Source organism: Coregonus clupeaformis, chromosome 24, assembly GCF_020615455.1.
Source record: "Coregonus clupeaformis isolate EN_2021a chromosome 24, ASM2061545v1, whole genome shotgun sequence".
In the NCBI taxonomy this organism is placed as follows: Eukaryota; Metazoa; Chordata; class Actinopteri; order Salmoniformes; family Salmonidae; genus Coregonus; species Coregonus clupeaformis.
In genome coordinates, this window is record NC_059215.1 from 25,010,456 (window position 1) to 25,038,335 (window position 27,880).

The window sequence follows — 27,880 nt, forward strand, 5'->3', positions numbered from 1 at the left end:
AAATTAATGGTCAGGCACACTTCCCACGTGCCTGGTTGTCAAATATAAGTAGGAAGGGAGGGTATGTAAACACCTTGATTATTACTACTGGTAACTAACTAGCATTGCAGGGTACAGGAGTTGTCCAGCAATTATTCAAACGTTAAAAAAAAAAAAATACTATGCAATTGTACAATAAACATATTTATTTAGGTTATAATATTCAGTCGTCCAGGCATTGAAAATGTTGGGAGCCTTATTTTCCAGGCCTAAAAGCTGCTACAAAATGGTTTGACAGTCACTGCTATACTACAGCTGCTACTGCAAGTGTTGTTTCAGTGACATGACCTTATAAAAATCAGGGGCAATAATCATAATCATTCATTTATCTGTGGTAGGAGTTCCTATGTCTGTGTACTGTTAGAATCAGATAGGCCAAAGACGCATGCAATTGATTTATAGTGAACTCAATAGAAAAATCATGCCTTGCTTAAGTCTGTAGGGCAGGTCTATCTATGTCTGAAGATTTCTATGAATTACTGTGTAATATCGTGTAATTACACTTTTTCCTGTTAGGGGGCGCCTAACACTTTGGTCCCTGTCTAGACCTTCGTAGTGCGGTGACAGCCGTACCGGGGAGCGGTGAGAAACCCTGCAGTATGGCGTCACGGCCAAATGCAACGGCCCCTATCGCATTTCGTGGAGTTCTATTGGCTCCCCAACGCATTGCTCATGCATTAGTCTGATTTCATTGGCTTATCAAACTGACAATCAGTCTAGTCGAAAGGGAGTTGACGTAATCTTCTCAGTAAATCAAGGTACTCTATCCGTTCTTTTTTTTTTTTGCTTGTGTGCAGATATACGACCGCCTTTCATCTGAACTGGAAAATAACCTCATCAAGGAAGCAACGAATGCAGTGGAAGCCTGTCTGGTGGAGACTAAAACACTGCTATAATGGGTGTTTTTCATAAAAGTGGGCTTGACCATTTTTTTGCGAGCATACTCTGATTAATAATATTATACTTCAATTTAACGCTTATTCCTTTTCGCTGCTTTTCTATGGTGCTGTAGTCTTCGTTTCGATCTTCAAAAGTAAGTTGCCTAAATATTACCTGTTTATTTCCATTCCATTTTTACTGTAGAGTGAGCGACTGATGTTTTTTGTTGCTTTTCCTTGAGATGAATTTAGTAATCTGTTGTATTCTGATCGCAAACATTTTCAAGACTTTGTTCTGATTTGATATCAAATAGACTACGATGGAATTGTTACAAATGATTCCAAATCGAATATCCTGCGCGTGAAGTCATTCTCTCGAAAGGCGACATCAGGCCATTCAAATCAAATCAAATGTTTTTCTAAAGCCATTTTTATACAGAAGCCCAGCCTAAAACCCCAAATAGAAAGCAATGCAGATGTAGAAGCACGGTGGCCAGGAAAAAGTCCCTAGAAAGGCAGGAACCTAGGAAGAAACCTAGGTTTGATTTCGCCAGTGCGATATCAACTGGTTTTAGTGATGGGCCTACATTGTATCATTTCGGATTAGGCTACATTGTTTCAGTTAATATTAAAAACATTTGGTATATGTTGCCAAATGCTTTACAACAATGTCTTCTGTTTTCCACTAGCCTAATTCAAATTTCGAAAATATTTTTCCTAAACATATTTCAAGGTGTAGCCACATCTCTGAACGGTTGCCTCTACCAAATATGGTAGATAGAATTGCATGGGCGTATGCCTCGGCTAGTAAATGGCTGACTGCAAGGACATGGTGAAAACATCAGATTTCTGCGAATCGATGCTCGGCCCTATTCTAGAGATTGTACAAACTAACAATCCAAATGAAATGATCAATACGTAGACTAATAGCTAGGCCTAATAGGCAGCCTAGTTATTAGACAGCCTACTGTCTTTATTCAGACATGTATTTATGTAGCATACCGGTATAATGTAGCCGCTATGTGATGAGTCGGCCATATTGTAGGCTCCTCTAGTCTAGTCTGAACATTTGGCCTACCAGCTATGATAACGGGAATTAGGTTTTGTTATTTGACCCTTTTGTGCCCTATACTTGTAATCTTAGAGAAATGCATAACATTTCAGATTTTAATGACTAGTGACATCCACTTGAGACATTCATTTGCCATTTCTCCAGTTGCTTTGTATTATATTTAAATGTGATGATATTTAACTGCTTGTCAACGTTGTGTCCATATCGCATATTTTCCCCTCTAATATCGAATCTAACAAATCATCCCTTTATTACTTATGACAACCTGCATTGAATTTGTATGTAATTCAACAGTAAAATAATAGTTTTTCTTTCTTCAGGAGAGTAATTTTTGGAATCATACTACTGGGTGAAAGTACTAAACCGCTACCATGTCTGGGGCGTCTGTGAAAGTCGCTGTCCGAGTTCGTCCCTTTAACTCGAGAGAGACGAGCAAGGAGTCAAAATGCATCATTCAGATGCAAGGCAATTCTACCAGTAAGTAACACACACACACACGATATCCTCATGATATGTATGAAAAATGTATGCACTCACTAACTGTAAATCGCTCTGGATAAGAGTGTCTGCTAAATGACTAAAATGTAATGATATGTTGGACCACCTGACAGATACAAATCTAGCTTCATGACACATTGGTTTCCACATGCCCAAGCCAGCTCTGTACCTTAGGGGTCTTGGTTGAAAACAGTAGAATGAACAAAGTGAATGGATCAGTGTTGAAAAGAAACAGCCTGAAAAGGGAATGAAAGCTGTTCTGAGTGAATTCCTCTTCCTTTGTAAAGAGATGCATGCCTGAGGAGCCTCAGTGTGAGAAATGCTGAGTTGGTCCATTCTGACACAGGCTATGTCCCAAATGGAACATTATTCCCCATATAGTGCACTACTTTTGACAAGGGCCCATAGGGCTCTGATCAAAAGTAGTGCACTATGTAGGGAATAGAGTGCCATTTGGGAAGTAGACACAGCCTGCTCTTTGGGCTCTCTCCCTCTTTCTATTCATCAATGCATTGTCCCACAGTTGGGACTATTTGATATTGGTAGCAGTGCTTATCACTGGTCTGGAGTGTGTGGTTATGTCATCCTCGAGTTGACATGGAATACTCCAGAAAACACAAGTTCTACTCCACGCAGCCTTTTGGTGCACCTTCGAGGACAGTAGAACTGTTTTGAGAACATGCTATTTTATATTAGGTGGACAATTATTGCTCACGATGGACTGTGTTCATAGATAGAAAATTGACAAATTATGAAAGTGGACGTTCCAGTATATGAAAAACCAATCTTTTTGATATAAAGCAAAACTGTTTTCAAAGAGTAATTGGACCTCTGTGCTGCTACTAGCTCAACCATAAGCATTCCCGTCATTTAGAATGGCGCTCTCTACAAGATGTTGAGGTTGAAACAAACAAAATTACCTTAATTGCTATTCAGTTGCTGTGTCAGCAGATGGAATTTGTCCCCATCCAATGGCATATAATGGGAATCAATGATTAAGATGGATATTGTACAGACATATTTAATGTGCTGCCCAAAGCTGGGGTCTACGTGACAGCACAGCGATATCATATTTCTGTTAGCACAGAGAAAATGAGAATAACACTATGATGTTGAATATAGAGATACACTATTTGGAAAAGGAGACGTCGCTGTTGTAATGTTTTTTTCTCCCCAGTAATTTAGTCATTTGGATTTATCCAATGTAACAGATCATTTTGGATTCGACAATGTCAGCGTGAGAGCCAGAGGCCTACATGTTGTTTGTAGCCAGTGATTCACCATGTCCACCTGTGACTATGAGTCACCAGGCTTTTTTTAAAGGGATAGTTCACTCAAAACATATCATCAGTTTTTGCTCTGTACTGAAAGTGCTCTGTCTCTGTCTTAAACTTGACTGTTGAAATGCAAATAAAAATGGGATTGTATTAACAATGGACTAATGAACAAAACACTAAAATATACTTTTTGAATGAACTATAGTTATTCCAAAACCTGTTGTTGAATGGCACATTAAAACCCTCATGAGACGAATGCCATCTCCTTCATGTCAGATAGTTATATGCCTCATTATAATATTGACCTGGAACACAAGTGACCTGGTACTAAGAGCCTGTAACACAACCCTTTTAGCAACCTGTTCCATGAACAGGTTTTGATTTGCCTTGAAGTTCAGTTGTCGCCTTTAGTCATTTGTGTTATTTCAATCACACCAGCTGGTTGTTGATTGTATCCATACACGTTCAGAGGAACGGAACTCAATGCCACCCTCGCCTGCACTTCCTAAGTACCAAACCTATCTAAAGGAAAGCTTTTAGCTGAATCCTGAGTATTTTACTTCACATCCTGGTGTTTTTTCATTAGGCCAATGACACATTGAGGTGCCCTGGGTGACTTGTGGTGTGTAGCAGAGCCGAGCTGTGGTCAAATGTTTTTTTTGGGGGTGAGTGGCAGAGGGGGAGAGGGAGGCTGCAGCAGTAATGCCGCTCTTCCTATCCGATCACGAGCACAGATTGCAGAGCAGTACTCCATTGCAGATGGTATGATGAGAATGCTGTCTTGCCCGTGGCAGGCAGGCCCACACAAATTAATAGCCCAGACTGTGTCGGCCAATGAGAGAACATGCCCTTTATAATAATATAATAATAATATGCCATTTAGCAGACGCTTTTATACAAAGCGACTTACAGTCATGTGTGCATAAATGTTTACGTATGGGTGGTCCCGGGGATCGAACCCACTACCCTGGCGTTACAAGCGCCATGCTCTACCAGTGTTTTCCCTAACATTGTATAGGTGCGGCACCCCACCGCTACCTAGCTCTCTTCCCCCCCTCTTATCTAGAAGAAATTGGGATTTGGTTTCAGTTGAAAAATTGGGTTAACCCCCTAGAGTCGATGTCCGCCCCCCCCAGGGAAATCTAATTAGCATTTATAAAAAATCACCATCAAAATCTGTCTGTTTAAGCTAGAGATATCTGTTTTTGCGTGGGCTGCGTCTCAATCCGCCAATGGCAGCCTTCCACATCTGCGGTGGATGGTGGCCGAGCTACAGCGGTGTTCGTCAGACCAAGAGACATCCCGAAAATCAGTCTTCTCACAAACGTCTTTAGCGTCCGTACAGTTTGGGCTACAAACTAATATGACCCCTCTATGGAAAGGTGAGACTCTCACAAATGTGTACATGTCGGTTGTTTTGCTCTAGTTAAAAAATAAATAAATGGAAGTAGTTTATGCCAAAACAAATTGGTTAAATATGGTTAAAAAACACAACATTAATTTCTTATATCTCTCAGACATAGGACAGGCACTTCAAACAAACTTCCTTTTGATAGATACATTATCCTTGGTATGATGATCTTAAAACAATTCCATATGTTGGCTTAGTAGAACCCCTTTTTTACTGTGTAAAGAGCCCTGCCAAAAAGCATTGAAGATCGATTCTCTGCAATCTTCATTAATACACTGTACATTACTGCTTACGCCCTATCCATCAACTGTTGATGTGGGATTTGACCTTAATAGTTACAAAGATGTACCTAAGATGCTGTCGTTTATTTATACAATTGTGTTAGGGGAAACACTGAGTTAGGGCTATACAACGATGCTTCTATCACTACCTAATATAATGTGCCCCTTCCCTAAAATCCCCAAAGCCATTACACAGAGGAATATTCTACCACTGTACACTTTGATGTTTTGCGAAGGTGTTAATCTCATAATTGAAGGCATTCTTTGATCATCTCTGTGGCGCTGAGGGAATAGAACTGAACAATTGAACAAAGCCTTCCCCTTCTAGCCGTTTACAAGGTTTAACGTGAAGCACAGGTTTTGAAGACTGCAACGTGTATTTGGATGACATGTCATTGTTTAGCTAAGACTAAATTATTTCCTGCAATGCACCATCACATTTATTTATTTTTTTACAGAGGAAGTCCCACTTGAAAACATCTGGGCCCGTATTCACAAAGCGTCTCAGAGTAGGAGACAGTGCTGATCTAGGATCAGTTTAGCCTTTTAGGTCATAATGAATAAGAACATGGACATGGAGGACCTGATCCTAGATCAGCACACCTATTCCGAGACACTGTAAATATGTGCCCTGATCACCCCTGCCCATTCATTATTATCTAAAAGGAAAAACCTGATCCTGGATTAGCATTCATACTCTGAGACCTTTATGAATCCAGGCTCTGTTTTCATACTCGTATATAGCAAAATGTCCTTCGATTGTGTTGTATGTTTGCTAGCCTTTAGAAATAGTTGTAATTTAAATAGATGGAGAGAGGCCTGACTTACAGTAGGGTGTCTGTCTACGGAGAAGCCTGGTCAGCATGCTGAGAGGGAGCAGCTGTGTTGTTGACTGGGCTGTGATGCTCCCCTTATTGCTGTCATTCTGCTGCCACCCTCCCTCAAGGTGTGTGTGTGTGTTCATTCGTGTCTGTGTCAGAGGAAGGGGGCAAGGGCATGTGCCCTCACTTTCCCTCTCTCCTTTCCTCCGTGATTATACAATGTGCAGGGGATGAATTCAAGGGCTCTGAGAGCGGGGTGGAGCTAAGCAAGGTCTCTTTCAGCGGAGGCCTGTGCTCAGACATACCATAGCCAATGTAATTAGCGGGAAATTACACAAAATGGGTTGCGGCGCTAGCTAGCGTTGGCACACTGAATGTGGACAGATCGCATGAGTTTAAAGCCTACCATTCATGATGAGCCTTATGTGCTGCTCACAATGGTCTATGTGTCTTGTTATGTAACTCATGTGTTCTATTCCTCCTCCCCCATCAATCATGTATGTAACATGGTGGATTGCCGCTGTGGCAAAGAAGGTCCACTGCTACACTATCGCTAGGCTAACAGTGTTGGATAGACTCATAGATTCAAATTTTATGGATAGGCTAGTCTATTACTCATGTACTGTATATAGCATGTTTGATTGCCGCAGCAAAGAAGGTCCTCTGATACACTATTGCTAGGCTGACAGTGCAGGCTAGGCTAATGCTAACCTATTAAATGTGCATGACCAGATTCACATGTTTTCGGTGCTTAAAGGGATACTTCGGGATTTTGGCAATGATGCCCTTTATCTACTTCCCCAGAGTCAGATGAACCTGTGGATACCATTTTTATGTCTCTGTGTCCTGTATGAAGGAAGTTAGAGGTAGTTTCGCAAGTCAATGCTAACTAGCGTTAGCACAATGACTGGAAGTCTATGGGTATCTACTAGCATGCTAGCAGTATCCCTTTTAAAGATGCACTATGCAGAAATCGATTCACCATTTCCTGGTTGCTAAAATTCTAATAGTTCGCCTAATTTCAGCTTTTGTGACAAAACAAGCAAGTATAGGGTAGATAATCATTGTACCATCTAAACCGCTGTGAAATATATTTTCAGCTGTTTGAAGCTGGTGTACAAAGCTGGTGTACAAAACGGAAAGTAAAAGACGCAAAAACTTAACTTAAGAACGGGAAGCATAGAAATGGCGCACATAGAACAGATCTACTGCTTCATTTTGTTACGTTACAGCCTTATTCTAAAATGGATTACATTTTAAAAAATCATCGATCTACACACAATACCCCATAATGACAAAGCGAAAACAGGTTTTTACGAAATTTTGGCAAATCTATTAAAAATAAAAACAGAAATACCTCATTTACATAAGTATTCAGACCCTTTGCTATGACTCAAAATTGAGCTCCGGGGTATCCTGTTTTCATTGATCATCCTTGAGGTGTTTCTACAACTTAATTGGAGTCCACCTGTGGTAAATTCAATTGATTGGACATGATTTGGACAGTGCATGTCAGAGCAAAAACCAAGCCATGAGGTCGAAGGAATTGTCCGTAGAGCTCGAGACAGGATTGTGTCGAGGCACAGATCTGGGGAAGGGTACTAAAAAATTTCTGCAGCATTGAAGGCCTCCATCATTCTTAAATGGAAGAAGTTTGGAACCACCAAGACTCTTCCTAGAGCTGGCCGCCTGGGCAAACTGAGCAATCGGGGGAGAAGGTCCTTGGTCAGGGAGGTGATCTAGAACCCGATGGTCACTCTGACAGAGCTCTAGAGTTCCTCTGTGGAGATGGGAGAACCTTCCAGAAGGAGAACCATCTCTGCAGCACTCCACCATTCAGGCCTTTATGGTAGAGTAGCCAGACGGAAGCCACTCCTCAGTAAAAGGCACATGACAACCCGGTTGGAGTTTGCCAAAAGGCACCTAAAGACTCTGTGATGAAACCAAGATTGAACTCTTTGGCCTGAATGCCAAGTGTCATGTCTGGAGGAAACCAAGCACCATCCCTACGGTGAAGCATGGTGATGGTAGCATCATGCTGTGGGGATGTTTTTCAGTGGCAGGGACTGGGAGACTAGTCAGGATCAAGGGAAAGATTAACGGAGCAAAGTACAGAGAGATCCTTTATGAAAACCTGCTCCAGAGCACTCAGGACCTCAGACTGGGGTGAAGGTTCACCTTCCAACAGAACAACGACCCTAAGAACAAAGCCAAGACAACGCAGGAGTGCCTTCGGGACAAGTCTCTGAATGTTCTTGAGTGGCCCAGCCAGAGCCTGGACTTGAACACAATCAAACATCTTTGGAGAGACCTGAAAATAGCTGTACAGCGACGCTCCCCATCCAACCTGACAGAGCTTGAGAGGATCTGCAGAGAAGAATGGGAGAAACTCCCCAAATACAGGTGTGCGAAGCTTTTAGCGTCATACCCAAGAAGACTCGAGGCTGTAATCGCTGCCAAAGGTGCTTCAACAAAGTACTGAGTAAAGGGTCTGAATACTTATGCAATTGTGATATTTCATTATTTATTTTTCTTTTATACATTTGCAAACATTTCTAAAAAGCTGGTTTTGCTTTGTTATTATGGGGTATTGTGTGTATATTGGATGAGGAAAAAAAATAATTTAATCAATTTTAGAATAAGGCTGTAACGTAACAAAATGTGAAAAAGTCTAGGGGTCTGAATACTTTCCGAATGCATGGGGGCGATTGACCTGATTAGGGCGTGTAACTCATATTTCGTATGACTTTGGTCGGGTTGGCCAAGAATTTACATATTACAGCTTTAGCCACTCAATCCAACTGTTCCATTTATGAAGGAGATCTGCTGAGGTTTTATGGGCACGAGCACCTGAGTTATCAATGGTTCTTATTGAAAACCATTCTTGGATAATAGACATCCATTCAGACTTCTACATAGTGAAGAGGTGAGAGAATTACCGCAGTGGTATTCATAGTGGGGTTTGAATACCACAGTAAAAAATTGTAATAATTAAGATGAGATTATTGTATTGAGTGTACTGTCAAAGTGCTGTGGTCTGAGCGGTTTAGTCCTTTCTAGTCATTCTATTTCTATGGTGTAAACATCATAGATACCATCTATGGTGGAAGGTCACAGCATTGGTTCCACTACCATGGTCAGCTAAGTAGATGTCCAAGTTGACCTTCCAGAAAACCCTTCAGGCATTGCCTGGGCTACACCGTCCATCAGTGACACTCGAAGTGTGATAGCTATTCGCTTACCTAGACGTCAATCAAAACCCACTCCACATGTATGAATGGGGAAAACTAAGGGTGGTTGATACATCACAGGGAGACAAGGAGGTGACAAGATAAGCCCGGGCGAGATTGGCCAAGGGAAGGTCATAGTGCCATTGAGCCTTCTGCAGACCGGGGCGATTGACCTGATTTAGGGCGTGTAATCCTCCAGCTCGTCTGAGTTCGCCAGGCTTGGCAGCAACGTAATCTCCCTCCTCGCAGGTGCACCCACCCCCACTCAGGGTGTGACATTCCTTGCCTGGCCTCATCCCACGCAACCTCAGCGGGGTCCAAACCACTGGAATCATCCGGTTTTCAGGGGAAATGGAAAGAGAGCCTGTGACGTGACTTCTGCTTTTGGCTGTTAACAATGCAACACTCCATCTTAACAACTCCTCCACATTTACTGGATTGGTTGAACAGTGCAGAAGAGAACCTCCCCCGACAATTTTTCTTCTTCTCGTCAAGACCAGAAAGAAAGAAACGCCACTCAGGCGTTTATTTTACTCCTGCTACGTTAGGTTACATACCACACTGTCGTTGTTAGGAATGGGGCTGGGACGGGGGACACACACTGACACACATTTGAGAGCGGAGGATAAATACACACACGCACACACACACATGACCTGCTAATGAGAAGCAGACAGACTGTGGGTGTTTCACAATATGCCTACTACCGTGCTCCACACTCATGCTCCGAATGCATTCTCCGAGGACGTTTTCTTGAGTACGTTTTTGTGTTTAAGTGTGGAGAACGCATAAAACATTACATTTGAGAAGCACTCGCACTCCCCCTACTGTACTGTACCTCACGCTGCACCTCTCCATTTACTGAACCTACTTCCAGCCAGGACAATGGCAACAATGGACGAAACAAGATATACACAAATCAAATGTTTTACGTCATAATTATCAGCTAGATATGTGAATCGTAATAATCTAGCTAGCCAGCTAGTTAAACATACAAAAATGACCTAAAACGAAAGTTATGCAAGGTAGATGTCTTCGTGGCTCTCTGGCTAGCGAACAGTAGTAGCTAGCCAGTTAGCCCTATTGACTTATTATGGGCTTGCGATCTATGGTATGTGTTAACGTATCAAGATCAAATATTTTAGTCAGGCAGCATATGAGATATGAATAGGCAACATTTCATTCTGAAGTCTGAGTGTATTTTCTCTCACTTCAGCTCAAATAATGGCCGCAATTTATTATAAATATTATGATAAATATTTACGTGGTTGCGTCATATTTCTTTACATACTTTCCATTGAAGCTTGCATCGATACATGCTTCAAAATATGTACAAACGGAGTACGTATTCGAGAAGTGTTAGTTCAGACAGATGGGGTGTGTTCTTGGTTCATACTGTGCCAAGTCTTGCGCATGGTCCAGCAGAGCATCATGCACAGGGATAGGTCACTCAAACACTTCATTACATCGTCATCACAGTTTTTGCTCTTGACTGCAGACATGCAAAAAAAAAGAAAAGGGATTGTATCAACAGTGATGGTGAACTAGCCTATCCCTTTTAAGGTATACACATTCACTATATTATTTGGATGGTAATGACAAGATTTCAGTACTATTTGAGTTCCAACGTGAGTTCCAGAGTGTGGTTTCAGTGTTTTGGGGTAAATCTTCGCTTTATCAGGCATTTTTGTCCATGTCAGCCATGATGTTTTTCTCCCTGCCTTTTTAACCATTACTGGTGTCACGTCTGCCTAGCAACCAGGCCTGCCTATCTGGATCAGTAACACATCTTGTGATGGCTGCAGGAAGCCATTACACGGTCTCTGATGTTAACCCTTTGTTGATCACAGATACTGTAACACACACACACACACACACTTCCTGGATCTCATTCAGGCATGAAATATCAGTGTTTTATCTCTGATCATTAGGATATATCCAAGAAGCGTTGCCAAGAAATGGACCTTGAAATATAATCTTTGCTACTTCACTATTAGCACTGAATGCTGCTTCATCAACAACTGTTTGGAAAGTAAAAGTGCAAGTGAGAAGAGCATGGCAGCATGCATACCATAAATAACTGCTTGTACACTTGCTCCCCAGGCAGAAGTCAGAAAGGTTGAGATGATAAACGACTGCTCTCAGTACATTGCTGTTTCAGCTTTCTAGCTGACCTGGTCTGACTTGTTGTGGTATTGCAACTTATAAGTTGTGTTTTCCCCCCAACCACGTATCGTGTTTAGTTTCTGTTTCATTTGACGGACATGGAGCTTGAATATGCAGGCTAGTGCCCAATCCCAAATCAACCCCTATCCCCTATGCACTTTTGGAGATCCGAGAGGATTGGATTGGTGTAAGCAGCTACTGTATCCACACTACAAAATCTTAAACTTGTAGTGATGAGGAAACCCGGTTGGAGGACTATCAAAATAACTAAAAGGCTACAATGCTAGCTAAAATATGATACCAGTACCACCTAGACCAGGGATGGGCAACTTTGATGGGGGTGGGGATCACAAAATCTGAATTCATCATGAGGGGCCGCAGTGGCTTGCGGGTTTGCGTACCCACATCCATATGCAGTCAGAGCCGGCCCTAACCTAAGTTACATTTTGTTTGAAGACCCCCCTACCTTGCGAGCAAAACATTTTAGCGGCCCTCCTCTTGACAGTGGAGAGAAAAAAAAGTTTGGGAGTTAATTTCCTGCAATTCTACACATTTTGCCATGGGGTGGAGTGAAATGTTTGCAGTTTTGAATATGATATCTGAGTGAGAGTGACTAATAAAACTGACTCAAGATCAGTGTCTAGGGGCAACTTCACCCTACACAGTTTGACTGCTGGAGTTGACATCCTCACATCTGCAGATGTGTGGTAAAGCTTAAGATGACATAATTATTAAAATAAGGAACAAAGTTTTTCCCCCATACTGGAATTCCCCCTTAATAGGAATATTACATTACCCCAAGGGAAAACAACATATTGAAAGTTCATTACGTTTCAGATTTTAAGTGTTTATGCACACGACAAAGGTCCTTTCGATGAATGAACAGAACTAATGGGTGCATGCGAAACACAGTAACTATTTACATTAAGATTGGAGTAAATTCAATTAGAAATTATGATGTAATCTCAAAATGAAACTTTACCAAAAAAGTGTTAAACAAATCAAAATATATTTTAGATTCTTCAAAGTAGCCACCCTTTGCCTTGATGACAGCTTTGCACACTCTTGGCATTCTCTCAACCAGCTTCATGAGGAACGCTTTAACATCCGTCTTGAAGGAGTTCCCACCTATGCTGAGCACTTGTTGGCTGCTTTTCCTTCACTCTGCGGTCCAACTCATCCCAAACCATCTAATTTGGGTTGAGATCGGGTGATTGTGGTGGTCAGGTCATCTGATGCAGCACCATCACTCTCCTTCTTGGTAAAATATCCCTTACACAGCCTGGAGGTGTGTTGGGTCATTGTCCTGTTGAAAAACAAATGATAGACCCACTAAGCGCATACCAGATGGGATGGCGTATCTTTGCAGAATGCTGTGGTAGCCATGCTGGTTAAGTGTGCCTTGAATTATAAATAAATCACAGACAGTGTCACCAGCAAAGCACCATCACACCACCTCCTCCATGCTTCACGGTGGGAACCACACATGCGGAGTTCATCCGTTCACCTACTCTGCGTCTCACAAAGACACTGCGGTTGGAACCAAAAATCTCAAATTTGGACTCGTCAGACCAAAGGACAGATTTCCAGCTGTCTAATGTCCATTACTCGTGTTTCTTGGCCCAAGCAAGTCTCTTCTTCTTATTGGTGTCCTTCAGTAGTGGTTTCTTTGCAGCAATTCGACCATTAAGGCCTGATTCACGCAGTCTCCTCTGAACAGGTGATGTTGAGATGTGTCTGTTACTTGAACTCTGTGAAGCATTTATTTGGGCTGCAATTTCTGAGGCTGGTAACTCTAATGAACTTATCCTCTGCAGCAGAGGTAACTCTGGGTCTTCCATTCCTATGGCGGTCTTCATGAGAGCCAGTTTCATCATAGCGCTTGATGGTTTTTGTGACTGCACTTGAAGAAACGTTCAAAGTTCTTGAAATGTTCCGTATTGACTGATCTTCATGTCTTTTAAAGTAATGATGGACTGTCGTTTCTCTTTGCTTATTTGAGCTGTTCTTGCCATAATATGGCCTTGGTATTTTACCAAATAGAGCTATCTTCTGTATACCACACCTACCTTTTCACAACACAACTGATTGGCTGAAACGCATTAAGAAGGAAAGAAATTCCACAAATTAACTTTTAACAAGGCACACCTGTTAATTGAAATGCATTCCAGGTGACTACCTCATGAAGCTGGTTGAGAGAATGCCAAGAGTGTGCAAAGCTGTCATCAAGGCAAAGGGTGGCTTCTTTGAAGAATCTCAAATATCAAATATATTTTGATTTGTTTAACACTTTTGGTTACTACATGATTCCATATGTGTTATTTCATAGTTTTGATGTCTTCACTATTATTCTACGATGTAGAAAATATTTAAAATAAAGAAAAACCCTTGAATGATTAGGTGTGTCAACTTTTGACTGGTACTGTAATTCAACAGAATCTAAGTAATTCATTAATAAGACAATTTGTATTTACTCAGTATTAGCTGACACCTGTTGAGTGGATAACTAAATGTTATCAAGACTTTGCACCCTGCAACCTTGATATTCTTTATTGTACATTGAATATTATTATTTTGTAAAGGTATTTTCCGACTTTATTGAACAGATTGAGTTGCAGTGGTGAAAGATGGAGGGAGGTTGTGTCAAAGGGCAGTAGGCCGGTTTCAAACCCATGCCGATATTGTAGACGTGTGCCGGAGGCTGCGGCATTACCGCTAGACCAGCCAGGCCACGGAATATTGTATCTTATTGGCATAGCTTATACAACAACGAACAAATCACTGAGGCTTGCATATTTCTCACCTTTTACAAAATTATATTTTGTGCTTTTTAGCTTGCTATCAGTTCCCTCCTGTAATTGAGTCTCTCTTGTGTGTGTGTATGTGTGAGAGCACATAGAGAGCTGTGTTCCTTCTTGCAGAAGATGAGGGATGTGAGGAAAGAGGAGCTAGAGTGGTGGTGGTGGGGGAAGGGGGATCCAGCCATAGTAGCAGCAACAGAAACAGTGAAAGTCGTGCATGAGCACAGCGCACCAATCACGTGCAGGAGAGCGTGAGGCAGCAGCATCACACAGGCGCCCAGCCAGAAATGATGGGATTCGTGTTAGCGTTGCAGGCTTGGAAATGCGCGAGGCACACACACCGTCGAGCTAAAGAGGAGAAGAACCAGTTGAAGAACGAGAGAGGAGCAAAGAGATTATATTCACTTTGTCCTCGCCGACTCGACCCCTAGAGGTTGTTGTTGTTGTTTTTGTCTGCGACCGGCACGTCTCCCGCCCCGCTTCGCTTCGTTGGTAAAAGACGGATGCTGATTGGACACCATGCCTAGATGGAAGCGTTCTTATTGGCTGTCAGCCACCCGACAAAGTAAAGCTGCGATCCATTAGCTTTATTAATATGACTGGAGAGAAAGGCGAAAGTCCAACCCTCCCCTCCTCCACCCGCCCTAAAAAGGTAGTGCAGTGCAATACTAAATTGGCCCTGTGAAATTCAATTCTGCCAAATGTCCCAGTTTTATGGCAGGGCATAATCAGATCATGGGCGAGCTCCGAAGATAACCTCACTGCCCAAGTTCCTCCTATTTTTTTAAATTGTAGATGTAGTTTAGTTTGACTTAGGAGCGGAATGAGGAAAGTGGACTGCTGTCCTTACCCTTGTGTAATACGACTATAATAGGAAGTGCATGGCTAATGGATGTGCTGGTCCAAAACAGAATTGGATCTGAATTGGCATCATAATTTTAGGGGGCTGCAGTGAAAGAGGAGAACCGGACACACACTCATATTCAAAGTGGAGCTCTCTTGAGAGGAAGTATATCTTAAAACGAATGGATATACAGTACAATCTTAGAAAAAAGGTGCTATTTAGAACCTAAAAGGGTTCTTTGGCTGTCCCCACAGGAGAACCCTTTGAAGAACCCTTTTTGGTTAAAAAAGGGTTATCCTGGCCTCCCGAGTGGCGCAGTGGTCTAAGGCACTGCATCGCAGTCTTCCGGGGTCACTACAGCCTGGGTGACCGGGAGTACCATAGGGCGGCGCACAATTGGCCCAGTGTCGTCTGGGTTAGGGGAGGGTTTGGCCGGGAATGGCTTTACTTGGCTCATCGCGTTCTAGCAACTCCTTGTGGCGGGCCGGGCGCCTGCAGGCTGACTTCAGTCGTCAGTTGAACAGTGTTTCCTCTGACACATTGGTGCGGTTGGCTTCCTGGTTAAGCGAGCGGGTGTAAAGAAGCACGGCTTGGCGGGTCATGTTTCGGAGGACGTATGACTCGACCTTTGCCTCTCCCGAGCCCGTTGGGGAGTTGCAGTGATGAGACAAGATCGTAATCACGAAATTGGGGAGAAAAAAGGGGGTAAAAATTACAAAACAAAAAAAGGGTTCTCCTATGTGGACAGCCAAATAACCTTATTGGAGCCCTTTTTTCTAAGAGTCTATGTCTGCTTTGAAGAATGTACAATATTGATGAAGTGCTAGTCACCCAGTTGTCATATAAAGTCAACTGCTCCTCTATGGAGAAAAATATATTTTACCATTGAATCTGTCAAAATATTCATTAAAAAAATATTCTACTTCCAAATATGATATGACATTCCTTGGATTAATGCTGATCCAATGTTCTCTTTATGTAATGAGAGGACTTTTTAGAACCATGTCTCATTGACTAAAACTGGTCTTCCCATCCCGATGATGCAAGCAGCAGCAGTTAAAAGCAGATAATGCTGCGTTTGTTTTAAGGTCGCGTCGCTCTGACTTCTTGCGAGATGTTAGCTGCGTTACTTAAGGCTGATAAAATGGCTCAACTTTCCCACATTCTCAGCTGAATGTGTTTTTGACTGGGCTCAGACCAGCACTACTGTTCTCTTTTCAGACCTCGTTTCCCTTGTTTCTTTCCCTCCCACAGACTAAGAGCTGAATGCGGAGACTAGTGGGGGAGCTTTGTAGTCCAGGCACGGGCTGCCCGGTTGTGGGGACCATACTTATTTTGTATTATTCATGAGATTGGGGAGGGAGTGATAAGGAAGTTATATTTTTGAATCCTTAATTAATAAATGGAATATCCTCCTCCACCTCCCTCCGGTTCTCTTTTCTCCCTGGAACCTCTGCCTTAAAAAAAACTCTGCATTAGAGCTGTTTCATGCTGCTCAGCTGTGCTAATACCCTCCAGCTAATTGAGATCACACATGCACACACCGCGTGCGTGCAGTTCATCATTTCCATTGACCACAGAGAGGATTCTGGATAAAAGTTGTTAGTCATCTGACATGAACCATTACCATCAAACCGTTTATCTTCCCTGCAATTATGGAAACTGGAACTACTGTAGCTGCCCTGTAAAACATTGTATGCATTATCCAAGCCTTTGCAAAGTGTTGTGATTTATGAAGCTTACATAAAGCAAGCCACTTCTCAGAGTCTGCCTTGTCTCAGAGGAGCTGAAGAAATTCAGGTCATTCCTCTGTAAAATGGGCGCATGTTGTGGAGCTGGATGTCAGGAACCATGTACCACCCTGGTGCTGCTGCCCACAGTGATGTATTGTGGGTGGAGTGTATGATGACTAACCAACCGAAAGCTGTGCAGAGGATGGGGAAGACTAGTATATCTAGGGAAGACACATTTTCACAAAGACCAATAAACAAGTAAGACTGGTTGTGTACATTGAAAAACTGAACCCCAAGTTATATTTATCCAATACCAGAATTACAATGATTTATCTCCATCCTTTTATCGTTCATAAGGCATCATGATGACTGTGCTGGAATGTCCAAGCCATTCCCATAGCTCTAAGGCAAGATATGTATGGTAATTTAGAGATGAGTACAAGAATATGAAGAAGTCAACTTGATGTGGTAAAAAAAATCTGCTAAAATTCAGCTAAGCAGACAGTCACCCTGTCATGTTCTCACCACCGTAAATGTGAAGAGTACAATTTACTGCAAACCCTATATGCCCATTGGCCCACATTCAAATTCATTTTAGGAATTGAGAATGTATGCCTTGGTCTTGGGCAGCATTGAAGGACAGTTTAACCTGTATCAGCTGGAAGTCTTTCCAGGACAAGGAGCTAATTTTAAAGTGGTATTAGCTTTAGTCGAGGTACAGTGTGTCTTGGTGAGTGAACAACACCTCTCCCCTGGCATATCCAGTTTAGTTTAGAAGTACAGCTTGTGAGTAAACTCCTTGAACCCATGTAATTAAACAAAGATTATTTTTGGGTTTCAGTACTGAATTTTTCAATGTTAATGTTTTAGACAATATGGCTTAAATGAGAGCGCCTATCAGTCTAAACCAGATGTGCTTAAAATTATGATATTATTTTTTCTATGATTTCTGTGTCAAACGGAGGACTTTAACTGTTTGTAGACTTTCATTTTTAAGCCCTTTTGAAGATAGTCTGAGTGATGTTATTTTTAGGGCGGTACATGCCAGACTCTCCTGACACTGTACTGTAAGGGTGTTACTGTAGACCTCGGGCAGCCTCACAGGACACAGGAAGTGTTTGGAATGAGCCTTGACCTGAGAGGGAAATAATATCCTCTATTCCTTGAGGGGGTGCACCTGCAGGCGTGAGAAATAATATCCTCATTGGACGTCCTCCATGAGACCGTGTTCCTCTCCGAGCTGTGAAACAGCTGAAATCTTCCACATGTTTTCAGAGGATCCCCTAGCTATCATCTTCTGTAATGTCATGCAAAGGCGCAAACGACATATGCTTTGCATATGTGTATTTGCTTACTATGGAAGTTTTTCAGTGATTAGAAATTGATGTGCAGTTTTCATGTATTTCACTTTCACAATGTCTGGTTTAATTTTTTAAAGGTTTAATTTAAAGATCAAATCCGCATTAGGGGAAATGGCGCCACTATTCTGCTATCCTATCAGGCGTGCAATGATGTCAGAGGGAGAAAAACAATGTTCGTTGTTTGCGCTAACTTCTTTGTTGTTGTAATAGCCCAAAGGGACGTGTCAGTTTCACAAATTAAAGGTGCTATATGTAATAATTGTGCATTGTCATTTCAGAAAATTTCCTTAATATATCTACAGTAATAGTGTTTCACAATATTTTGGGCCCACACACATTCTAATGGTACCGCGTTCTTCTTGGTCAACAAAAGACTGTCTCTTGTTGTCAAATTGTCTGGGGCCAGCAAATCTCTTGTCGTCAATTCAACAACGGACCAGGCAACTTGACAACGAGATTTGCTGGCCCCAGTCAATTTGACAGCGAGACGGTTTGTTGTTGAATTGTTACCTTTTAAGGATTCCAGCTTCAATGTTTTTAATTTTAAAGTTGGTCAATGTAATCATTGTTCTATAGTAGATACCTGAGCAGTTAGGGCCCCCAGGTGACAAGCCAACGTTTCCCCTCTTGTCACAATACTATGCAAAACCTTTGAATTAAACCTTGCTGGCCTTGCATGTTTTCTCTCAGGCCTGAAGTTCTAGAAGCCTCTCTATAGCCTGTGATCCTGGCCTCAGCGAGCCTACGTAAGCTGCTAATATCACTAGGCCGCTCGGTGTGCTAGGCTAGCAATGTGTCTGTGGGACGGGAGGCTGTTTGATGCTTGGGCTATAGGAGTGTAGCGAAGTGTGTCGGAAAGGTTGGGTGGCTGAAATCTCCCCATTCCTTCCTGTCACTGACAGTCTGTCGGCATGCGAAGCACCAGCTGCCATCTGGGGCTGTATAAATAGACAGCACTCTCGGGCTAGAGCAGCTGGCGAAGGTTAGGCTGGCCCTGCACTCATTCCCAGTGGTTTCCAGCTAGACAGACAACCCCACCTAACCTTATATCAATTCACCCTCTCCCTGAAGATGTCACACAGAAAGGCATAATTTGTCCTATAATGGTTAGAACCAAGAGGGCCATGTTGTAATGCTTCAGGGCTGTTTGTTTTCATTGTTAGATTTTGGGCCTTTGCACCCATCTAAAAGCAAAAGTTGAGGTTCCAATAACGCAGTATATGTAGCTAGGCCTATATACTCAACATCAATTGTTGAAAACTTGTTGTGGTCGAAATATTTTCGAATCCAAGTTGTAGATTTTTTTTACAACTGTCGTAAAGATAAAGATGATTGGATTTCCAGTCTATAAACAGCGTTTACAATAAACTGGCAACTCTTGCAGCCTTTTATGTACAGTTTACATAGGCTATGCCAACATAGACCATGAGGGAGAAATGTGCTGTTGGCTGCAGTCACTCTCAAGCTCCAACAATGCTTATCCATAGAAGGTATCCTTTTTATGAAAGTGGCAAAGTAATCATAACGGGGGTATCGTAAGGCTATGTGAAAAGGGTCATTGTCCACGACTGAGGGGAACCGGCCGCATAAAGGCTTGTCATAACAGATGACCTAATGTGTTGTGCAGGCTCTGTCGTCGACAGCAGGCCCTGTATTCACTGCATTGTTCTCGTGTCTTCCTGTTTTTTCTCTCTCCCCTCACCCAGTAAAAGGGAAAGTGATGTGAATGGCATGCAGAGTGTAAATTGAGAATTCTTCAGTGGGGTATTCAATGCCTCCCCTACAGTTGCAATAATTACTCTTAAGTATTTAAATAAAAAGCAAACGCTATTAACATTAATAGAATTATACAATGTTGTCGTATTGTGGATGTTTGTCCCTTTGTGGCTGATGGCCTGCATGGTCTGAGCCGAAGTGTATGAGCAAAGAAATATGAGATTTTGGTGGGACTGCAGATCTCAAGGTTAGGTGAACTCTTGGCCACCTAGTTCTGAAAAGAATCCACCCCACTGGCAAAATGAAGACACGACAAAACAAAATATTGTGTCCTGAATCTATTTGGACCAGACTTTAGTGGTTGTTGTTTTCTTGAACAAAAGGCAATAGCTTACAGGGTTTAAAAGGCTTGGCACTAGTATGTGCTGTATCCAAGGCCCTAATACAAATTCCACACATGGCTTGTTCTCTGTTTTGGAAAAGTTGTGAGTCCCGTGTTGTGGCTGTGACACGCTCAGCTGTTTGTCGAGATCATACGGCCATTGGTCAGACACTAGTTTGAGCCCGTAGCGTTGAGCTGTGGCCAGTGAAAACTCTACCACCTGTGCTAAGGCCCTGGGCGACCTGTCGGACAAGCAGACCATTGCCAAACAGATTGAGAACAGCACGCTGAGTATGTCTGCGGGGGGGCGAGTCAGAATGCGCCCTGTCCTCTTCTGTTTCCTCTTTAGATGGAGGGATAGGTATCAGTGTTGCTCACCCTCCGTTTTAAAACAGACTCAGGGCTGTGCCTTTTTACTGGGCCAATCATGGATAAACAGAAACTAAACAGTAACACACGTGTGCAGTTGACACATAGTATTAGCTGGTGGATATATTCACTGAAATAATGTATTCAGGGATTGAACCGTTACCTTACTCTGTCCATATGCACACAGGCCCCAGGGAAATCATAAACATTCCTCTGCCTCGTAGAAAGGAACATAAGGTAATTACAGTTCTCACAGTTTATTATTTAAATGAATATCTGTGTCCTTTTTTAGGCAGTTAAGGCATTTGTTTTGCTTCAGTTTTGTTCTTAAATATGAATTTATCTAGCAACTTTCGCTCCCTATAACACTGCGAGCACAGTCAGCGGTGCGTTCACTAGTGGGTATTGATCGAGACCAGTAGAGGCTAGCAGGTCCTTGGAGGGTCATCGGAGAGGCAGATGCGTTCAGCCATTTTAGGCCCTGCCTCGCCTGGCTGGTAGTCTCAGGTGAATGAGTGCTGCCTCTCTGTCACCATCTGGGGCTCAAAAACATGTAGAGCCAAATTACTTGTTGAGCATCCTGTCACAAAATGGCTGCCAGCATCACCCAGCTGGTTGTTAGTGTCTCACTCACTCACACTAAATTGGAGCCCCCCAGCATCACATCAGACAACCTATAGGTTCTGGAAGAGGAACTGATGATCATCCTGATCAATAAGTCCATTTAGACTCCTTTCCATTTCACATAAATCATGTTTTCATGCCCCAGTGTGAAGGAGAATTTAGCAAGTCAAACATGGAGTGCCTTTATTGAAATTGTACTGTATTTTATCTTGATATTCTGAAAGACCCTGTTAGTTTCTTTTTATTAAATGTGTAGACTCAGAGCCAGTATTCATAAAGCGTCTCAGAGTAGGAGTGCTGATCTAGGATCAGATCCCCCTGATCTGAAAGGCAAAACTGGTTCTAGATCAGGAAATAACAGTAAATAACGAATAACAATAACAAGTAAAAAATAACATGGCTATATACAGGGACTACCAGTACCGAGTCGATGTGCAGGGATACGAGGTAATTGAGGTAGCTATTTTCTTATGTATTTTTAATTTAACGTTTATTTAACCAGGTAAGCCAGTTGAGAACAATTTCTCATTTACAACTGCGACCTGGCCAAGATAAAGCAAAGCAGTGCGATTAAAAACAACAACAGAGTTACATATGGGGTAAACAAAATGTACAGTCAATAACACAATAGAAAATCTACATACAGTGTGTGCAAATGTAGTAAGTTATGGAGGTAAGGCAATAAATAGGCCATAGTGCAAAATAATTAACACTTGAGTGATAGATGTGCAGAAGATGATGTGCAAATAGAGATACTGGGGTGCAAATGAGCAAAATAAATAATGTAAATAACAATATGGGGATGAGGTAGTTGGGTTGGCTAATTACAGATGGGCTGTGTACAGGTGCAGTGATCGGTAAGCTGCTCTAACAACTGATGCTTAAAGTTAGTGAGGGAAATAAGTGTCTCCAGCTTCAGAGATTTTTGCAGTTAGTTCCAGTCATTTGCAGCAGAGAAATGGAAGGAATTGCAACCAAAGGAGGTGTTTGCTTTGGGGATGACCAGTGAGATATACCTGCTGGAGCGCATACTACGGGTGGGTGTTGCTATGGTGACCAATGAGCTAAGATAAGGCGGGGATTTGCCTAGAAGTGATTTTATAGATGACCTGGAGCCAGTGGGTTTGGCGATGAATATGTAGTGGGGGCCAGCCAACAAGAGCGTACGGGTCACAATGGTGGGTAGTATATGGGGCTTTGGTGACAAAACGGATGGCACTGTGATAGACTACATCCAATTTGCTGAGTAGAGGGTTGGAAGCTATTTTGTAAATTACATCGCCGAAGTCAAGGATCGGTAGGATAGTCAGTTTTATGAGGGCATGTTTAGCAGCATGAGTGAAGGAGGCTTTTTGCTAAATAGGAAGCCGATTCTAGATTTAACTTTGGATTGGAGATCCTTAATGTGAGTCTGGAAGGAGAGTTTACGGTCTAACCAGACACCTAGGTATTTGTAGTTGTCCACATATTCTAAGTCAGACCCGCCGATAGTAGTGAATCTAGTCGGGCAGGTGGGTGCAAGCAGCGTTCGATTGAAGAGCATGCATTTAGTTTTACTAAGCAGTTGGAGGCCACGGAAGGAGTGTTGTATGGCATTGAAGCTCGTTTGGAGGTTTGTTAACAGTGTCCAATGAAGGGCCAGATGTATACAAAATGGTGTCGTCTGCGTAGAGGTGGATCTGAGAGTCACCAGCAGCAAGAGCGACATCATTGATATACGCAGAGAATAGTCGGCCCGAGAATTTAACCCTGTGGCACCCCCATAGAGACTGCCAGAGGTCCAGACAACAGGCCCTCCGATTTCACACATTGAACTCTATCTGAGAAGTAGTTGGTGAACCAGGCGAGGCAGTCATTTGAGAAACCAAGGCTATTTAGTCTGCCAATAAGAATGCGGTGATTGACAGAGTCAAAAGCCTTGGCCAGGTCAATGACGACCTGGCCAAGGTCGTTTAGGACCTTGAGCGTGGCTGAGGTACACCCATGACCAGCTCGGAAACCAGATTGCATAGCGGCGAAGGTATGGTGGGATTCTAAATGGTCGGTGATCTGTTTGTTAACTTGGCTTTCAAATACTTTCGAAAGGCAGGGCAGGATGGATATAAGTCTGTAATAGTTTGGATCTAGAGTGTCAACCCCTTTGAAGAGGGGGATGACCGCGGCAGCTTTCCAATCTCTGGGGATCTCAGACGATACGAAAGAGAGGTTGAACAGGCTGGTAATGGGGTTGCGACAATTTCGGCGGCTAATTTTAGAAAGAAAGGGTCCAGATTGTCTAGCCCAGCTGATTTGTAGGGGTCCAGATTTTGCAGCTCTTTCAGAACATCAGCTATCTGAATTTGGGTGAAGGAGAAGCGGGGGGGGGCATGGGCAAGTTGCAGCGGAGGGTGCAGAGCTGGTGGCCGGGTTAGGGGTAGCCAGGTGGAAAGCATGGCCAGCCGTAGCAAAATGCTTGTTGAAATTTGCGATTATCGTAGATTTATCGGTAGTGACAGTGTTTCCTAGCCTAGTGCAGTGGGCAGCTGGGAGGAGGTGCTCTTATTCTCCATAGACTTTACAGTGTCCCAAAACTTTTTGGAGTTAGTGCTACAGGATGCAAATTTCTGTTTTAAAAAGTTAGCCTTTGCTTTCCTAACTGATTGTGTATATTGGTTCCTGACTTCCCTGAAAAGTTGCATATCGCGGGGGCTGTTCGATGCTAATGCAGTACGCCACAGGATGTTTTTGTGCTGGTCAAGGGCAGTCAAGTCTGGGGTGAACCAGGGGCTATATGTACATGTAGGTAGGGGTAAAGTGACTAGACAACAGGATAGATAATAGACTGCGCTGTAGCAGCAGTGTATGTGGAGCAGCAGCGTGTGTGGTGAGTGTGAAAGGTCCTACTCTGAAAGGCTTTATGAATATGGGCCCCGATGTATAGAGGCTGTCATCTTAAGTAGCTTAATGTTGTACTTACAAATCCTAACACTTTCACGGTGTGCCTTTTACGTGTTTAGCCGAGTATTATGGATTTGAATGCTGAATATACCACTGTGGAAAAATGTCATAATTGTCCATAAACCTGGATTTACTCTCAAGATAATTTTTCCGCACAAGGCAAAGTGGAACGTCGAGAGGGGGAGAATGAGAGAAAAAAAACACAGAAAGCAATGTACAGCAGCAGGGTTGTCATGGCAACCAGAATCCAGTTCTGTACCTGTTGCTATGGTTGAGTGGGGCAGAAACGGTGATGACGTCGTTGATTAGACAGAAGGACATGTCTGCCATTTTAAATTCAGGATTTGATTCTGTGCAGTATATTGCAACAAAAAAAGAAACCTGTGGGTGCCTATATTTTCCATTCTCTTGATAGGATGTGTGTATTGATGAATATACCGGATATTACTGTTTTTTCATTCTATCTTCTAAAAGCCAGTGATTAACACAATTCAAAGATTTCCTATAACACGTACACACAACTCGTACACACTGCACAGCGTGATTGATAATCCAACGATGAGACCGAAGGGCAGGGTAGGTGAGTCATGGTGCATTAAATGGAGCACTCTCCCTGTCACACACAGTATGCCCCCTGTCTTATTAACTATGGCTCAGGAGCTGCAGGACATCCAGGTCAAACACTCTCTCCCTTGGACATGTGATGATGACCACTTTGTGTTGTTGATGAGAGTTGTGAGGGGTTCATCAGGAGTAGTTGAGGAGAATGGTGGATCATTATTCTAATTTTTTTCTCAGAATAAAGAGTCCCTGTATCCTGCTGCCAGCTTCCCATAGGTGGATGATGTGTCACCTTAGCCCCACCCCTAAAGGAAAGAGAATACAGTGAAGAATTATGATTTCAAGTTACATGTGTATAGGTGTGGTCGCTCGCCAGAACTGGGGAAGACTTATAGGCTACCTCTGCTGTCTATATTGATCGACTTTCCCATCTGTCTGCTTTTAAAGTTGTTCCTCTTCCAACAGACTTGCCTCCCTCCTTTTTCTTTTTTGAAATCCTGGCCCTATTAGAGTGACGCATGGCTAAGGCCAGATGGATAGGAGGGAGCTATGTTCTACTGAGAGGGATGGGGAGAGGAAGGGAGGGAGGGAGGGAGTGGGCAGAGGCGCTGTGGCCGGCTGCGTCGTGAGCATGAATCACCTCCAAGAACGTGCGTTCCCTCTAATGCAGGCTGTAGTGATTGAGCCATCTTCCTCACTGACGAGGAAGGTCCGCCAGGCCTATCTTAGCCACAGATTCTGTGGGCCGCTTTCCCGGACACAGATTAAGCCTAGACCTGGACTAAGAAGCATGCTCACTTGCTAAGTGGAGAATCCCATTGAAAGTCATTTTTAGTCCAAGACAAGGTTTATAACCTGTGTCTGGGATACTGGTCTAGTGTGTCCCAGTCCCAATGATAGCTCCCCACAATAATAGCCCACTTTCCTCATCTCCTCTTCTCCTTGACTGCCAACTTGAATAGAATGAATTTAATGACGTGCGCCCAGACAGGTGTAATAAAACTATAAGGGACGAATCCCTCAGCCTTTTGACCTGTTGGAGTGGCGCCCTGTGCCCTAGTAAGGCTACATACTGTACGGTAGACCAGGAACAGATGTGAGAGTGAGCATTGGCTAGCCTTGGCTAGCGCCTGTAACTGTCCTCATGCCCGAACCTGGAGCTGGGAGCCTCTCCAGGCCCAGACTCATCAGCTGCGTCCCAAATGGCACCATATTCCCTATGAGCCCTGGTCAAAAGTAGTGCACTATAAAGGGAATAGGGTACCATTTGGGATGGTGCCATCATCAGCCTGTTTTTACTGCTGAGTGGGCGGCGTGGCATTGGAATAGAGCTTAGGCTCATTAATAGCCCATGTGGATTGTTCCAGGAAAGGGGTAATAAGGGGCGTCTGTAACGTAAATCCTGTACATTTCCACCCCTGGGGCTCCAGTTTCCCATTGGACCCGGGTCAAAGGTGAGATCGGGCTTAATTTAGCCCCCTCTCGTCAGTGCCCATAAAGGAAGCTATGGAAGCTGGCCAGCTCAAGGGGACGTAGACCTGTGACTAGATGATTAGCAAGGATAGAATTAAACTCTTACCTGCACCATTTTGGTACTGCCCTTAAGAGTCTAATATAGGCTACGGAGGCCTAAATCGAGCGAGGTATGCTTGTCGACTATGCAAAGTTGATGGAGTTCGCTGCTCTCTCTTTTCTGAGGACACTCTGTGCCTTTCTGTCGGCATGTGACATGATATACAATCCCCTCCCTCCCCCATATCACTGCATTATTGATCAGTGCACCACCATCTTCTACACACACACACACACACTGAGCACACACACACACACACTGCGGGGGATTTCTCAGTGTGCAGACGCCTCTTAAGTACCCTCGGCTGAAGTAGCTATACCTAGCTTTAATTGGCCCATTGACTATGAATGGCATTGCTCAAACACTGGGCCTCATTACTGTATTGTAACAACGACTGGGCTCTGGTCAAAAGGGCTCTGGTCAAAAGTAGTACACTATATAGGGAATAGGGTGCCATTTGGATCGCAGACTGTCTTTGGAGTGATGTGATCCTTCAGTATAGCTAGCTGGGTTTTTCCCCCAGTTGTCTGGGCTGCTGGAGTCGGTTGCTGTTGCTACTCTGTTTGGTTCGTTGCTAGGCCCTGAGCACTCTCGTCACATCAGTATCCTTTTTTCCGTTCGCCTTGCCCTGCCCTCCACTCCCCTCTCCTCCCTGCCCCACCATTTGGACAGTGGAGGTATGCGTTTGTCTGGCTAGCCTCAGCCAAGTCCCCTGGATTGGCCCGAAGTCCGGCCAACTTGTGCACAATCTGTCAAGGGGACTTCAAGCAACAACTGGGATGCTAATATTTTCAAATATCCCCTGCAGTACATTCCTCTGGGACTCCCCACTCTACTCTCCTCCCTCCCCTACACCAGGGGCTTAGCTTTCTGTTGGTGTGGAAAGCTTGGATATCTGTACTGGTGGGACTAGGTATGTCGTCCCAAATGACATCCTATTCCCTACATAGTGCACTACTTTTGACCAGACACCTATGGTGCCTGGTCAAAAGCAGTCCACTATGTAGGGAATAGGGTGTCATTTGGGATACAGCCTAGTAGGCGTGTTTGACATGCCAGCTAGGCTGGGAAGAGGAGAAATGTTGTCAACATTATCATCCCATATACAGTGACACGTCAGATGAATGATTAGTGATACACATTGCTAGCTTTGCTCTGATGTGTAGAGACAGCATATTACTGTACTGCCATTCCCACTGTACTGCCATTCCCACTGTACTGCCATTCCCACTGTACTGCCATTCTTTGTTTTGCGGATGCAAACATGTTTTTATAGTGCTGACTTCTGTTCCAGGTACAGATCATT

General features: G+C 43.3%; 1 protein-coding gene across 11 annotated transcripts in view; it reads left to right on the plus strand.

Moving 5' to 3' along the window:
* Positions 1-785: 785 nt before the first annotated feature.
* The window catches only part of kif1b (kinesin family member 1B), a 100,080-nt gene continuing 72,985 nt past the window's right edge, over positions 786-27,880 (plus strand). For 7 of the 11 annotated variants that reach the window (XM_045207121.1, XM_045207127.1, XM_041846329.2 and 4 more), the window contains exons 1-2: positions 792-1,072; positions 2,310-2,466. In XM_045207121.1, the coding sequence (XP_045063056.1) occupies positions 2,361-2,466 (106 nt within the window). In that variant the 5' untranslated portion in view covers positions 792-1,072; positions 2,310-2,360. Of the gene's footprint in view, positions 1,073-2,309; positions 2,467-27,880 lie in introns of all 11 variants that reach the window. The other 4 variants (XM_045207125.1, XM_045207126.1, XM_045207129.1 and 1 more) reach the window with 2 other exon arrangements.